Here is a 13,912-nt window from a genome sequence, read left to right as displayed (position 1 = left end):
TGTGCTGCTGGATTCAGTTTGCCAGTATTTTATTGAGGATTTTTGCATTAATGTTCATCAAGAATATTGGTCTAAAATTCTCTTTTTTGGTTGTGTCTCTGCCTGGTTTTGGTATCAGGATGATGCTGGCCTCATAAAATGAGTTAGGGAGGATTCCCTCTTTTTCTATTGATTGGAATAGTTTCAGAAGGAGTGGTACCAGTTCCTCCTTATACCTCTGGTAGAATTTGGCTGTGAATCCATCTGGTCCTGGACTCTTTTTGGTTGGTAAGCTATTGATTATTGCCACAATTTCAGATCCTGTTATTGGTCTATTCAGAGATTCAACTTCTTCCTGGTTTAGTCTTGGGAGGGTGTATGTGTCAAGGAATTTATCCATTTCTTCTCGATTTTCTAGTTTATTTGCAAAGAGGTGTTTGTAGTATTCTCTGATGGTAGTTTGTATTTCTGTGGGATTGGTGGTGATATCCCCTTTATCATTTTTTATTGCGTCTATTTGATTCTTCTCTCTTTTCTTCTTTATTAGTCTTGCTAGCGGTCTATCAATTTTGTTGATCCTTTCAAAAAACTAGCTCCTGGATTCATTAATTTTTTGAAGGGTTTTTTGTGTCTCTATTTCCTTCAGTTCTGCTCTGATTTTAGTTATTTCTTGCCTTCTGCTAGCTTTTGAATGTGTTTGCTCTTGCTTTTCTAGTTCTTTTCATTGTGATGTTAGGGTGTCAATTTTAGATCTTTCTTGCTTTCTCTTGTGGGCATTTAGTGCTATAAATTTCCCTCTACACACTGCTTTGACTGTGTCCCAGAGATTCTGGTATGTTGTGTCTTTGTTCTCGTTGGTTTCAAAGAACATCTTTATTTCTGCCTTCATTTCGTTATGTACCCAGTAGTCATTCAGGAGCAGGTTGTTCCGTTTCCATGTAGTTGAGTGGTTTTGAGTGAGTTTCTTAATCCTGAGTTCTAGTTTGATTGCACTGTGGTCTGAGAGACAATTTGTTATAATTTCTGTTCTTTTACATTTGCTGAGGAGAGCTTTACTTCCAACTATGTGGTCAATTTTGGAATAGGTGTGATGTGGTGCTGAAAAAAATATATATTCTGTTGATTTCGGGTGGAGAGTTCTGTAGATGTCTATTAGGTCCGCTTGGTGCAGAGCTGAGTTCAATTCCTGGGTATCCTTGTTAACTTTCTGTCTCGTTGATCTGTCTAATGTTGACAGTGGGGTGTTAAAGTCTCCCATTATTATTGTGTGGGAGTCTAGGTCTCTTCATAGGTCACTCAGGACTTGCTTTATGAATCTGGGTGCTCCTGTATTGGGTGCATATATATTTAGGATAGTTAGCTCTTCTTGTTGAATTGATCCCTTTACCATTATGTAATGTCCTTCTTTGTCTCTTTTGATCTTTGTTGGTTTAAAGTCTGTTTTATCAGAGACTAGGTTTTTTTTTTTTTGTTTTCCATTTGCTTGGTAGAGCTTTCTCCATCCCTTTATTTTGAGCCTATGTGTGTCTCTGCACGTGAGATGGGTTTCCTGAATACAGCACACTGATGGGTCTTGACTCTTTATCCAATTTGCCAGTCTGTGTCTTTTAATTGGAGCATTTAGTCCATTTACATTTAAAGTTAATATTGTTATGTGTGAATTTGATCTTGTCATTATGATGTTAGCTGGTTATTTTGCTCATTAGTTGATGCAGTTTTTCCTACCCTCGATGGTCTTTACATTTTGGCATGATTTTGCAGTGGCTGGTACCGGTTGTTCCTTTCCACGTTTAGTGCTTCCTTCAGGAGCTCTTTTAGGGCAGGCCTGGTGGTGACAAAATCTGTCAGCATTTGCTTATCTGTAAAGGATTTTATTTCTCCTTCACTTATGAAGCTTAGTTTGGCTGGATATGAAATTCTGGGTTGAAAATTCTTTTCTTTAGGAATGTTGAATATTGGCCCCCACTCTCTTCTGGCATGCAGAGTTTCTGCTGAGAGATCAGCTGTTAGTCTGATGGGCTTCCCTTTGTTGGTAACCCTATCTTTCTCTCTGGCTGCCCTTAACATTTTTTCCTTCATTTCAACTTTGGTGAATCTGACAATTATGTGTCTTGGAGTTGCTCTTCTCAAGGAGTATCTTTGTGGCATTCTCTATATTTCCTGAATGTGAATATTGGCCTGCCTTGCTAGATTGGGGAAGTTCTCCTGGATAATATCTTGCAGAGTGTTTTCCAACTTGGTTCCATTCTCCCCGTCACTTTCAGGTACACCAATCAGACGTAGATTTGGTCTTTTCACACAGTCCCATATTTCTTGGAGGCTTTGTTCGTTTCTTTTTATTCTTTTTTCTCTAAAGTTCCCTTCTCGCTTCATTTCATGCATTTCATCTTCCATCACTGATACCCTTTCTTCCAGTTGATCGCATTGGCTCCTGAGGCTTCTGCATTCTTCACGTAGTTCTCAAGCCTTGGCTTTCAGCTCCATCAGCTCCTTTAAGCACTTCTCTGTATTGGTTATTCTAGTTATACATTCGTCTAAATTTTTTTCAAAGTGTTTAACCTCTTTGCCTTTGGTTTGAATTTCCTCCTGTAGCTCGGAGTGAGCAGTTTGATCATCTGAAGCCTTCTTCTCTCAACTCGTCAAAGTCATTCTCCGCCCAGCTTTGTTCCGTTGCTGGTGAGGAACTGCGTTCCTTTGGAGGAGGAGAGGCACTCTGCTTTTTAGAGTTTCCAGTTTTTCTGCTCTGTTTTTTCCCCATCTTTGTGGTTTTATCTACTTTTGGTCTTTGATGCTGGTGATGTACAGATGGGTTTTTGGTGTGGATGTCCTTTCTGTTTGTTAGTTTTCCTTCTAACAGACAGGACCCTCAGCTGCCGGTCTGTTGGAGTTTGCTAGAGGACCACTCCAGACCCTGTTTGCCTGGGTATCAGTAGCAGTGGCTGCAGAACAGCAGATTCTCGTGAACTGTGAAGCTGCTGTCTGCTCGTTCCTCTGGAAGTTTTGTCTCAGAGGAGTACCTGGCCATGTGAGGTGTCAGTCTGCCCTTACTGGGGGGTGCCTCCCAGTTAGGCTGCTTGGGGGTCAGGGGTCAGGGACCTACTTGACGAGGCAGTCTGCCCATTCTCAGATCTCCAGCTGCATGCTGGGAGAACCACTGCTCTCTTCAAAGCTGTCAGACAGGGACATTTAAGTCTGCAGAGGTTACTGCTGTCTTTTTGTTTGTCTGTGCCCTGCCCCCAGAGGTGGAGCCTACAGAGGCAGGCAGTCCTCCTTGAGCTGTGGTGGGCTCCACCTAGTTCCAGCTTCCTGGCTGCTTTGTTTACCTAAGCAAACCTGGGCAATGGCGGGCGCCCCTCCCCCAGCCTCGCTGCCGCCTTGCAGTTTGATCTCAGACTGCTGTGCTAGCAATCAGCGAGACTCCCTGGGCGTAGGACCCTCCGAGCCATGTGTGGGATATAATCTCCTGGTGTGCCGTTTTTTAAGCCCGTCAGAAAAGCACAGTATTAGGGTGTGAGTGACCCGATTTTCCAGATGCCGTGTGTCACCCCTTTCTTTGACTAGGAAAGGGAACTCCCTGATCCCTTGCGCTTCCTGAGTGAGGCAATGCCTCGCCCTGCTTCGGCTCGTGCACGGTGTGCTGCACCCACTGTCCTGCGCCCAGTGTCTGGCACTCCATAGTGAGATGAACCCAGTGCCGCAGATGGAAATGCAGAAATCACCCGTCTTCTGCGTCACTCATGCTGGGAGCTTTAGACCGGAGCTGTTCCTATTCGGCCATCTTGGCTGCCTATCGAGGCCATTATTATTCACTGTTTGGGAGACTGCAATAGTCGTTTCAACAAATGAAATTGATTCCACTTTCCACACTGTAGCCAGAAGGGATATTTCTAAGTCAAATCTCAACATTTGCTTCTCTGCCTACAATTCTTTATTGGTCCCCAGCCTGACCTCCTACTACTCTCCAGGTTTATATATAAAAACTATTTGCTAGTTTCAGGTATGGGATTGCCCATTTGTCCCTTTTTGTCTTTACATTCTTTTGTTTATAATTTCATTCTTGGTCTCACAGGTGAATCTTTTCTTCAGCCTCAGCTTCCAGGTTCTCTCCTCTGAGAAGCCATCCTAAATCATCCAGATGGTAAGGCATGTTTTCTCAGATCAACAATTATCTTTATTATGTAACTGCCAGGCGTTAACTGTGTATGCTGGAAATTGAACTGTGAAGACAGTGTTTCCTGCCCTCATAAAGTATATAGAGAGGGAGACTAACATTTTAGACAGTTTAGTCAGTTTTATTGAATGCTATAAAGATGTAGTGTTATGATTATAATATATGTATACCTTATATGCACAGTATGTTACGGATGTATAACAGTCTTGGGAGAGTATCAGAGGCCAGCTTCCCTTGGAGACATTGAAATTTAATGGGTGGTCCCATTATAACCTTTAGAATTCTCTATTAAAAAGTACCTGGGCAAATGCTTTTGAATTGTTGCTGTGAAAATACTATTTTGACTAGCTAATACGTTATATACCACAGCTCTCAAAAGATCCTTTTGACCATCACAAATCTAAGACTGATCTACAATCTATGGGCAGATTGAAGTCCACAATTTAAATTTATGTATAACAGGTAGTATGTACAGGATCTTCTACTCCTAGCAATAACCTAGCCAGTATTATCCCTATTTTATAGATAAGGAAGTTGAGGCTCAACTATTCCAAAGTTCCCCTATTCAGCAGTTGAGTCAGTCAGTGGTCCCAACCCAGGGGTTTCAGGACGCCAAGCTCTCTTTCCACCACGCACTTGCCTACTTCTGTATCTTATTTCCAGAATCTTCTAGTGTTTAGTTGCTAGTAGGTGCCTCACAAATAAATACACGTGAAAGGCTAATGCTAAAAGTAGCATTATTTTTACTATCACCCTCACCAACACACACTGCGACTTCATCCCATTAGGATTGAGAGGCTTTCCACATCTGGTTTAAAGCTTGTACAAAAAATAGTAATTCCAAGCTGTGCATTAAACCCCATTACACCCTGTTTTGTACTCAATGCCACTAATTTCCCACAACGTCGTCAGGAAAAAAAAAAACAACAAAAACATCTTTTGACAATATTAGTCTTCTAAGTCCGCCTTCCACGTCCCTCTAAGGGCCCCAGCTCCGGGTCCGTCTTCTTAGGCACTCAAGGTTTCTAAACTTGGGGCTTCCAGCCGGGAAAACTAAAGGCACGGGGTTCAGGGGTCATTGGAGGCCCACGGGACCCCCTTAACCCCTTCCACCCCTTCCCTATTCGCCCATCTCCATGTCGTCTTCTCAGCCTTTGAGTGGAAAAAGCGTCAGCCCCAAATCCCCACCAAGCCGAAGAATCGGCAAAACCCCGGCGCGCACAGGACCAGCGAGAAGAGGATGGTTCCGGCCCTGAGACTAGAGCGGCGGCGACGCTCGGCGTACGCGCTGCCGTCACGCCGCAGCCCGGCAGCCCCGGCTCCTCCCACGACGCTGCGGGTCCGGTTTCCGGCGGGAGCGTGGGCCGCCAGACTCGGGAGAGACTCAGTCTTGTGCAAGGGTCCTGTGGGCTGGCCGCACTGGCCTCTGCGGTGGTGCCCGCCAGAATGCCCCACTTGGAAAACGTGGTGCTTTGTCGCGAGTCTCAAGTGTCCATCTTGCAGTCCTTGTTTGGAGAGGTATTGTAGTTAAACTGTCTTCCAGATCCTGGAGGCAGACGTTTCGGTAGTCTTGCGACCTGTTCCAATATTTGTTTTTTCGTGTTTGGATTGAGGGCCAAAAGGCCGTTTTTACGTTAAATAGGGGTGTTGTGGTTCTGTACTGCACCTTCACCCACAGTCTCTTCCGAATATTGAAGAGGATACTGTCTGAGAAGGACCGGCCTGCACTATAGGACGTTGCCTAAGACGTGTTTGAAACACGCCACACTTTTCAGAAGTTTGCCCACATTAGCTCCTAGAAGTTGCTTATTATCTTACCCCAACCCGATGACATTTATGTAACAGATGTGTTTGCAGGGTGTTATTTATTCAAATGTAAGTTCACACGTTTCTGTGCGGTAGTTGGAGTGAGTCAAGTGTAGAGAGGTGGTTGCTTTCAAGGCCACTAAGGGCCAAAGCAATGCTTCAGGTTTAAAAATTTACTGGCTTTTCCAGAATTGTAACAGTCCCGAAGAGGTCTAGGGTAAACTTTTCTCCTTAACTGATAGTTCACAGGATGCCCTAGAGAGGAGTTTGTCTTGTCTGGATGAACATGGATACGTAGGGAGTCCTTTCAATAGGCAGAGGGTAGCGTTCACCAATTCAAAATTTAACCTATTTTTGACTATTTTCTGGTGGTCTTTGATGTGCTTTTTGATTCAGACTCAATCAGAATTGGAATTAGTCAAACTTGGATCTTACCTGCGAAGACAGTGAATGAGAATTTAGGGTCATACTCATACCCCCATCTTCTGGTTTGGTTTTTTAAGTACAGTCATGCGTTGCTGCCACTTAATGAGGGGGATACGTCCTGAGAAATGCATCGTTAGGCAATTTAATCCCTGTGAATATCAGAAAGTGTATTTACACAAACCTAGATGAGGTAGCCTGCTATACACCTAGGCTGTATGGTGTAGCCTATTCCTCCTAGGCTATAAACCTCTACAGCGGTGCTACTATACTGAATACTATAGGCAGTTGTAACACAGTGATAAGTCTGCATCTAAAAGTATCTAAACATAGAAAAGGTACAGTGAAAATAGGGTATTATAATCTTATGAGACCACTGTTGTATATGTGGTCCATCTTTGAATGTACAGGTGACTGTACTTTCATCCAACTAGAAATATTGCATGGCAATTTGAGGTGGCCTGTGACTCATTAGTGGAAAAGTACTACCCTCTGTCTAAAGGGGTGCATTATTTAGGGAAGTTAGAGGTCAACAACTGCATCTTCAATTAATTTTCTATTTATACTGCTTTCAATTATAGTTATATTATTACTGGAGCATTTTCTTGATTATGTTCTCTGCATTTCATCTATGGAACGCAGATCACTCCAGCCAGAAATGCTCCTGCTGAAAAAGCAGATTGGCAAATAGGGATGAGTAGACTTAGTGGTGGATCACAGAAGGGTTTTTGACCTTTGCTTTTAATGAAAATTATGTTTAACAATATTTTAATATCAGTTTTCTGCAAGGTGCTGTGCATGTGGGAAATACAAAGAACTATAGCAAAGAAATATAAAAAATTGGTTCATGTTTCTGAGAATACTCGTTTATTTGTTCAATAAATAAATATTTACCGAGCACCTTTTCTGTGTCAGGCACTAGCTTATTGCAGTTTATGTTAGCGAGATTTATGAAGGTGAAACGTTAAATAACAGTGGAACAGTTCAATATAATTCTAGGTCACAATAGAAAAGATGTTTAAGGTATTATTAGGCAACAACATGTAATGGATAGCAGAGATACTCAGCAACATGCATTTAATTCTTGAGACAGAATTTTTTGTTTTTGTTTTTTGAGACAGGGTTTGGCTTTCTTTCCCAGGCTGGAGTGCAGTGGCATGATCTTGGCTCACTGCAGTCTCTGCCTCCCAGGCTCAAGCAGTCCGCCCACCTCAGCCTCCGAGTAGCTGGGACCACAGGTGTTTGCCTCCAAGCCTGGCTATTTTTGTGTTTTTTTGTAGAGATGGGGTTTCACTGTATTTCCCAGGCGAACTCCTGAACTCAAGTGATCTGCCTGCCTTGGCCTCCCAAAGTGTTGGGATCACAGGCTTGAGCCACTGCACCCTGCTGAGACAGAATTTTTGGGCCAGTTAATTTATATGATTGTTACATATAAACTTCAGAAAAAGATTCATGTATTACATTACCTATTCATTTCCAGTAAATTTTTAGTCTGTTTTTAGCAGTTGAGCTGCTTTTGCCATAGCTGTATGCCATTTAGAAAGTCTTTTTCCTGCGTAAATCTGAGTTCCTGATTTGTCTTGTAAAAGGAAATGTTTAACTTAGTGACTTGAATGTAATAAATGTTTGTGACTGTTGCTGTAATCGATGATAATTAATAGAGACAACTTTCTGATAGAAATTGCATAATCCCATTTTCTTGTAATTATTTAAAAAAATGTATTATTAAAAAATAGGCCAGGCGCAGTGGCTCACACCTGTAATCCCAGCACTTTGGGAGGCTGAGGCAGGCAGATCACAAGGTCAGGAGTTCGAGACCAGCCTGACCAACATGGTGAAACCCCGTCTTAACTAAAAATACAAAAATTAGCTGGGCGTGGTGGCACACACCTGTAATCCCAGCTACTCAGGAGGCTGAGGCAGGAGAATCGCTTAAACCCGGGAGGCAGAGGTTGAAGTGAGCCAAGGTCACGCCATTGCACTCCAGCCTGGGTGACAGGGTGAGACTCCATCTCAAAAAAAAAAAGAGTATTATTAAAAAATCCAGTTTTCCCATAATTATTTTAAAAATGTAGACTATAATTTCCTCCAAAGTAGATAATGTCTTTTACTGATATTTGTTCTCTTCAGTACCTCATGGTTTTCAGCATTTGGTAGGTATCTAATGAAAGCGTTCATTTAAGGAATGAAGTATAAGTATTTGTAGTATTAACTAGACCAGAGAGACCTTTGACAATATTTACTTTTCTCTAAGCTGCTAACCTAATGTACTGCAAGAGGATCTTGCACATATGTATTTTAAAATAAATGCTATGCAGATTTTATTAGTGTTTTATGTGATCTAATGTATGCATTTATGCCAGCATCAGTGAGTATGCATAGTTCAGAAGTAGTCTATAAGTTTTCCTAAGAATGAGGACCCTTGAAATTCCTTTTAATCTTTTGATTATATGTACTTTATTTCATAGCAGTAAAATGTATAGTGAAGTTGTGGCATCGCAGGAGATAAGAGTCTTTAAGAAGGAGTAATATAAAAATGGAGTATGAACAAAATTATCCTTGAAAAATCTGTTAAATCTGCTATGAAGTTGAAAATACTAGTTTGTATATGTAAACCTGTACAATAATAAAAAATATAAATAGTACATAATAAAATATGCCAAATATGTTACATAAATTTTAATTTCATAACAAAGAAAGTGCTTAGAGTTGAATTCAAGTAGGTTCAAAGTGTGTTGACGCATCCACAATATGCTCACTGTTAGGAATTTGGATTGAATATTTTACTTTTCCACATACAACTTTCTCACAAGTTGATAAGTGTTTATTTTCTGTTTTGTATGTGCAGCCTCATATTATTCTTTTCTCTCGTTAGAGACATCATTTCAGCTTTCCATCCATTTTTATTTATGGACATACTGCTAGTGGAAAGACCTATGTAACACAAACGTTGTTGAAAACTTTAGAGGTAAGAATAAAAATATTAAATATTTCTTTGCCATTTTTAGTGTATAATATTGGTACTGATAATTGTGAATCTCCACAAATGCAAAATTGAACATACCACCTTTACATTGCTCTTCTTCCCATATTATCTTTCTCCATGAATGGTCTACTATCATTGACATAGTTGTCCAAACTTGCACTTTCTTAACTCTTTCCTCATCTTCCCTCATTTAGTAAATCACATCAATAAACTTAGTCTGTTGCTTCACATTGTTAAAATCATGTCTCCATCTACCTTTAATCCTAGCCATTGCTGCTAGGATTTTCATTTACCATTGTTTTTTTTCCATGTATTTCTGTAAGCCTCTTATTTGCAATCTTCACCCAGCAGCTAGGCCATGCAAATCTTACTTAATATCTTCAGGACAGTGTTCAAGTAATTCGCCCATTGTATAAGACCTTTCATGAGCTGAATTTATCTTTCATAACACAGCGGTTAAGAGTTTGGGCTGTGGAGTCTGGCAGACTCATGTTCCTTTTTGGATTCACCAGTTAGTGCTTTCTCCATCTGCAAAGCTGGCTCATAGTGACAACATTTGGGATTAAGAGAATTAAATGTTAGCACATGGAAAGTGCTTTCTGCAGTACATAGTGCGTAGTAAGCACTCAATAAAGATTAGCTGCTATTATTGATGAGTATTGCCATACTCCCTTTCATATCCTAAACCAGAGATGGGCAGTCTTTTTCTTAAGGGCCAGATAACTAACATTTTGTGCTTGTGGACCACGTAGTTTCTGTCTCACCTACTTGACTCTGCTGTATTGTGAAAGCAGCCATGGGCATTCTCTATATGAATGGGCATGACTGTGTTTCAAAGCAACAGTATGTACAAAAACAGGTGGCTAGCCCACAGGCTTTGGCTTGCTAGCCCCGTCCTCCTCTAGCGCTGAGGATGCACGTTTAGGATAGCATACTGCACTGTGTACAGTTCCTGCTGTCTTACTTTCAAGCCGTGGCACATGTTGCTCCCCTACTTGGAATGGCTTTCCTGTACTCGCTCTTCCTGTTGCTTGGCAAATGCTTATTTATTTTGCCAGGTTTTCTTCTACTTATACTCTACAAGGTCTTTCCTGATCCTCTAGGCTGTATCAGATGCCCCCGTTTTGCAACCTTAGCACCCTGTGCTTAATTCTGTCATAATATTTAGCCCTCTCAGCTATGATTTTGTGTTTATGTTTCCCTGGCTTTAGATTGTGAGTTTCTTGAAATTATCCCCAGCACCAAGCACATTACTTGGCACGTATTAACTTCTGGATTTCAGCTTATTAAGTTGTGGATTTCAGCTTTTGATCCCAAAGATCAGCTGTGCATTTTAAAAAACACATATGCCTGGGCTATATACTGGACTTCAGAATCTGAGTGTACAAGGTCTTGGTCCAGGCATTTGCATTTCAGAACCCCCTGAATCAAGTGCCCCCAAAATATATGTTGAATAAGAGCAATAAAACCCAATAAGGAAGTTTTATATTTAAGGACTGTATTCCATTTTTTATCACACTGTAGTTTCTGCTGTTACTTAATCAGTGTAATATATGATTATTGTTACTACTTCTGATACAGGGACTCAGACAGTCACTTAGAATATGCTGCCTTTAAAAGTAATGGATAGTACAAATGCCGTAAGCAAGACACTATTCATAACAGAGATGTTGTGGACTTTTGTTCTTAAAGGACAGTAAAGGAGTGAGAGAGAAGTGAGTTAGCAAATACTGGTGAAACTGTCCCCAAGTAAGTTTAATGTGGCTTTAGTGACACTGTTATTCAGAGAAAGAAAAGCCTCCTTATTGGATAAAGTTTATAAAATCACTAAAAATAGTTACCAGTTCCATTATTTGTGCCAAATGCCACAAGTTATCTTCCTCAGAATGAATCTGCTTTTGTGATCTTATTTTGAGGATAGACTGTATTTGTGAGCAAGTCTCGTTTGTGACCTTATTACTTCTGGAGGTAACTCATGTTGATATTTTGATAGTTTTTTAAATGAAGGGCTAGTTTTTTTTGTTTTGTTTTGTTTTTAAATGGGGTCTTGCTCTATTGCCCAGGTTGGAGTGCAGTGGTATGATCATAGCTCATTGCAGCCATGAATTCCTGGGCTCAAGTGATACTTCCACCTCAGCCTCCCAAGTAGCTGGGACTATAGACGCGCACCACCAGGCCTGTCTAATTTTTTTTACTTTTTTAAAAACAGAGTCTCACTGTGTTTCCCAGGCTGATCTTGAACTCCTGGGGTCAAATGATTCTCCCACCCCTCCTAAAGCACTGGGATTACAGGCAGGAGCCATATGCCTAGCAAAGAGCTAGTGCTTACAGTCCTCGTAGGAGGATTGCTATGGTTTCTAACTCTTAAAATTCTTTTTTTTTTTTTTGACTTAGTAAACGTTTATTCAAGGATGTTATATTAAAGTTATAAGTGTGAAATTCCTATTAAGATTTTTAACATTCAAATATGCTTAGATATCTTTTTTTTTTTTTTTTTTTAAATAGTGACAGGGTCTCGCCATGTTGCCCAGGCTGGTCTGGAACTCCTGACCCAAAGCCTTGGGATTACAGACATGATCCACCATGCCTGGCTGATTTCTTTATAAGAATTCTTTATAGGAAAATACAAATTTGCTTTGAATTTCCATAAGAAAGAAATGTTAAGCTGAAAGAAATAATTGAAGTGACTTTAATGAAGGGACAGTTTTATAAAGGAAATTTTATGGGAATCACTAAGGGATGATGGTACACCAGGGCCTTTACCACCTCCAGGCCTGAAGGGACCATAGAAAGGAGCTGTTATTGGAACCAGACAAGAGGTGTAGCCTTAGAAGAGGGGCTGTCCAACTTGATCTTTGGTAGAAGAGTATCCACTGCCAAGCTAGGGCCACTGAGGGGTCATGGTGGGAGTCAAGGAAATCAATATCCAAACTTCTCTCCCACCATTCTCCCTTAGTCTCCTGCTGGTTCTTTCCATTGGCTTCTCCATCCAGAGCCAGAAAATAAGAGAGTCCAGGTGATGTAATTCTGTAGCTGTCAGGCTCTTGGGGCATGGGGTGGGTTTGGTGGGATATAGATTTAGAAAGGCAAATGGAGACTATCCAGCACAGCCATTATTGTGTTTGTGTGTTTTCTTCTTTACTTACAGTGTTTTGGTTTTCGTTTTCAGCTCCCACATGTGTTTGTGAATTGTGTTGAATGCTTTACATTGAGGCTGCTTTTGGAACAGATTTTAAACAAATTGAATCACCTTAGTTCTTCAGAGGATGGATGTTCTACTGATATAACCTGTGAAACATTTAATGACTTTGTTCGCTTGTTTAAACAAGTAACCACAGCTGAAAATCTTAAAGATCAGACTGTATATATTGTAAGTAATTTCATTTGATTAGATCATCTCTTATCTTGAAAACTGATAATTTATTAGATCAATTTTCATATATTTGTTTTGAGTCTCATTATGTACAGTGCTCTGTGCCAGGTGCTTTTAGTATACAGAAATGTATTAAATATATTCCTTATCCAAGGGAAGCTTCATTTAATAGAAAAGGTATGACACATACATACGACTACATGCAGAATGTGATAAGTGATTGTCACCAGATGCAAAATATTGACTGTGTGTGTCCAATACAGCTTCATGAGGTATTAGCATTTGAGACAGACCTAAATGAATCAGAGTATTCTAGGAAGAAATTGAAGTAGAGGAATTTCAGGTAGAATTATATAAGTAAAGGCATGCAGCTGAAAATGGAGGCCAGAGAGTACCAAATAGTCTAGTTTTAGTGGGTTATAAAGTATGATGGGAGAAAAAGAAGACTGGAAGATAGGTTGGGCAGATCGTGGAAGGTCTAGAAAACTATACTAAAGCCCTTTATTTAATTTCTTAGGGAGTGGATAGGAGATAGTAAAGACTTTAGAGCAACAAATATGCCTGGTTACTCTGAAGACATGTTAAAATGATCATCTTTGGAATTGGATAAGAACTACCCAAGACTGGATAGTTTATAAAGGAAAGAGATTTAATTGACTTGCAGTTCAGCGTGGCTGGGGAGGCCTCAGGAAACTTATAATCGGCAGAAGGCAAAGGGGAAGCAAGGCACCTGCTTCACAAAGTAGAAGGAAGGAGAAGCTCCTTATAAAATTGTCAGATCAGATGTGAACTCACTATCACAAGAACAGCATGGGGGAACCACCCCCAAGATTCATTTACCTCCACCTAGTCTCTCCCTTGACACATGGAGATTATGGAGATTACAAGTTAAGATGAGATTTGGATGGGGACACAAAGCCTGACCACACCATTCCACACTTGGCCTCTCCCAAATCTCATGTCGGTTTCACATTTCAAAGTCAACTGTGGCTTCCCAATAGTCTCCCAAAGTCTTATTCCAGCTTAATTAGCCCAAAAGTCCAAGTCCAAAGTCTCATCTGAGATAAGGCAAGTCCCTTCCACCTATGAGCCTATAAAATCAAAAGTAAGTTAGTTACTTCCTAGATACAATGGAGATACAGGCAATGGGTAAATACAGCCTTTTCAAATGGGA

At 40.7% G+C, this 13,912-nt stretch overlaps 1 protein-coding gene across 2 annotated transcripts in view; it reads left to right on the top strand.

Moving 5' to 3' along the window:
- Positions 1 to 5,416: 5,416 nt before the first annotated feature.
- Positions 5,417 to 13,912, top strand: part of ORC5 (origin recognition complex subunit 5) — an 81,395-nt gene continuing 72,899 nt past the window's right edge. Inside the window, exons 1-3 of one of the 2 annotated variants that reach the window (XM_004045996.5) lie at positions 5,417 to 5,668; positions 9,255 to 9,347; positions 12,535 to 12,735. In XM_004045996.5, the coding sequence (XP_004046044.3) occupies positions 5,597 to 5,668; positions 9,255 to 9,347; positions 12,535 to 12,735 (366 nt within the window). In that variant the 5' untranslated portion in view covers positions 5,417 to 5,596. The remainder of the gene's footprint in view (positions 5,669 to 9,254; positions 9,348 to 12,534; positions 12,736 to 13,912) is intronic. The other variant, XM_055392557.2, reaches the window with a different exon arrangement.

The sequence above is a fragment of the Gorilla gorilla genome, chromosome 6, assembly GCF_029281585.2.
Source record: "Gorilla gorilla gorilla isolate KB3781 chromosome 6, NHGRI_mGorGor1-v2.1_pri, whole genome shotgun sequence".
NCBI lineage: Eukaryota > Metazoa > Chordata > Mammalia > Primates > Hominidae > Gorilla > Gorilla gorilla.
Note: the sequence above shows the minus strand (reverse complement) of the source record. Positions and strands in the feature narration are given on the sequence as shown.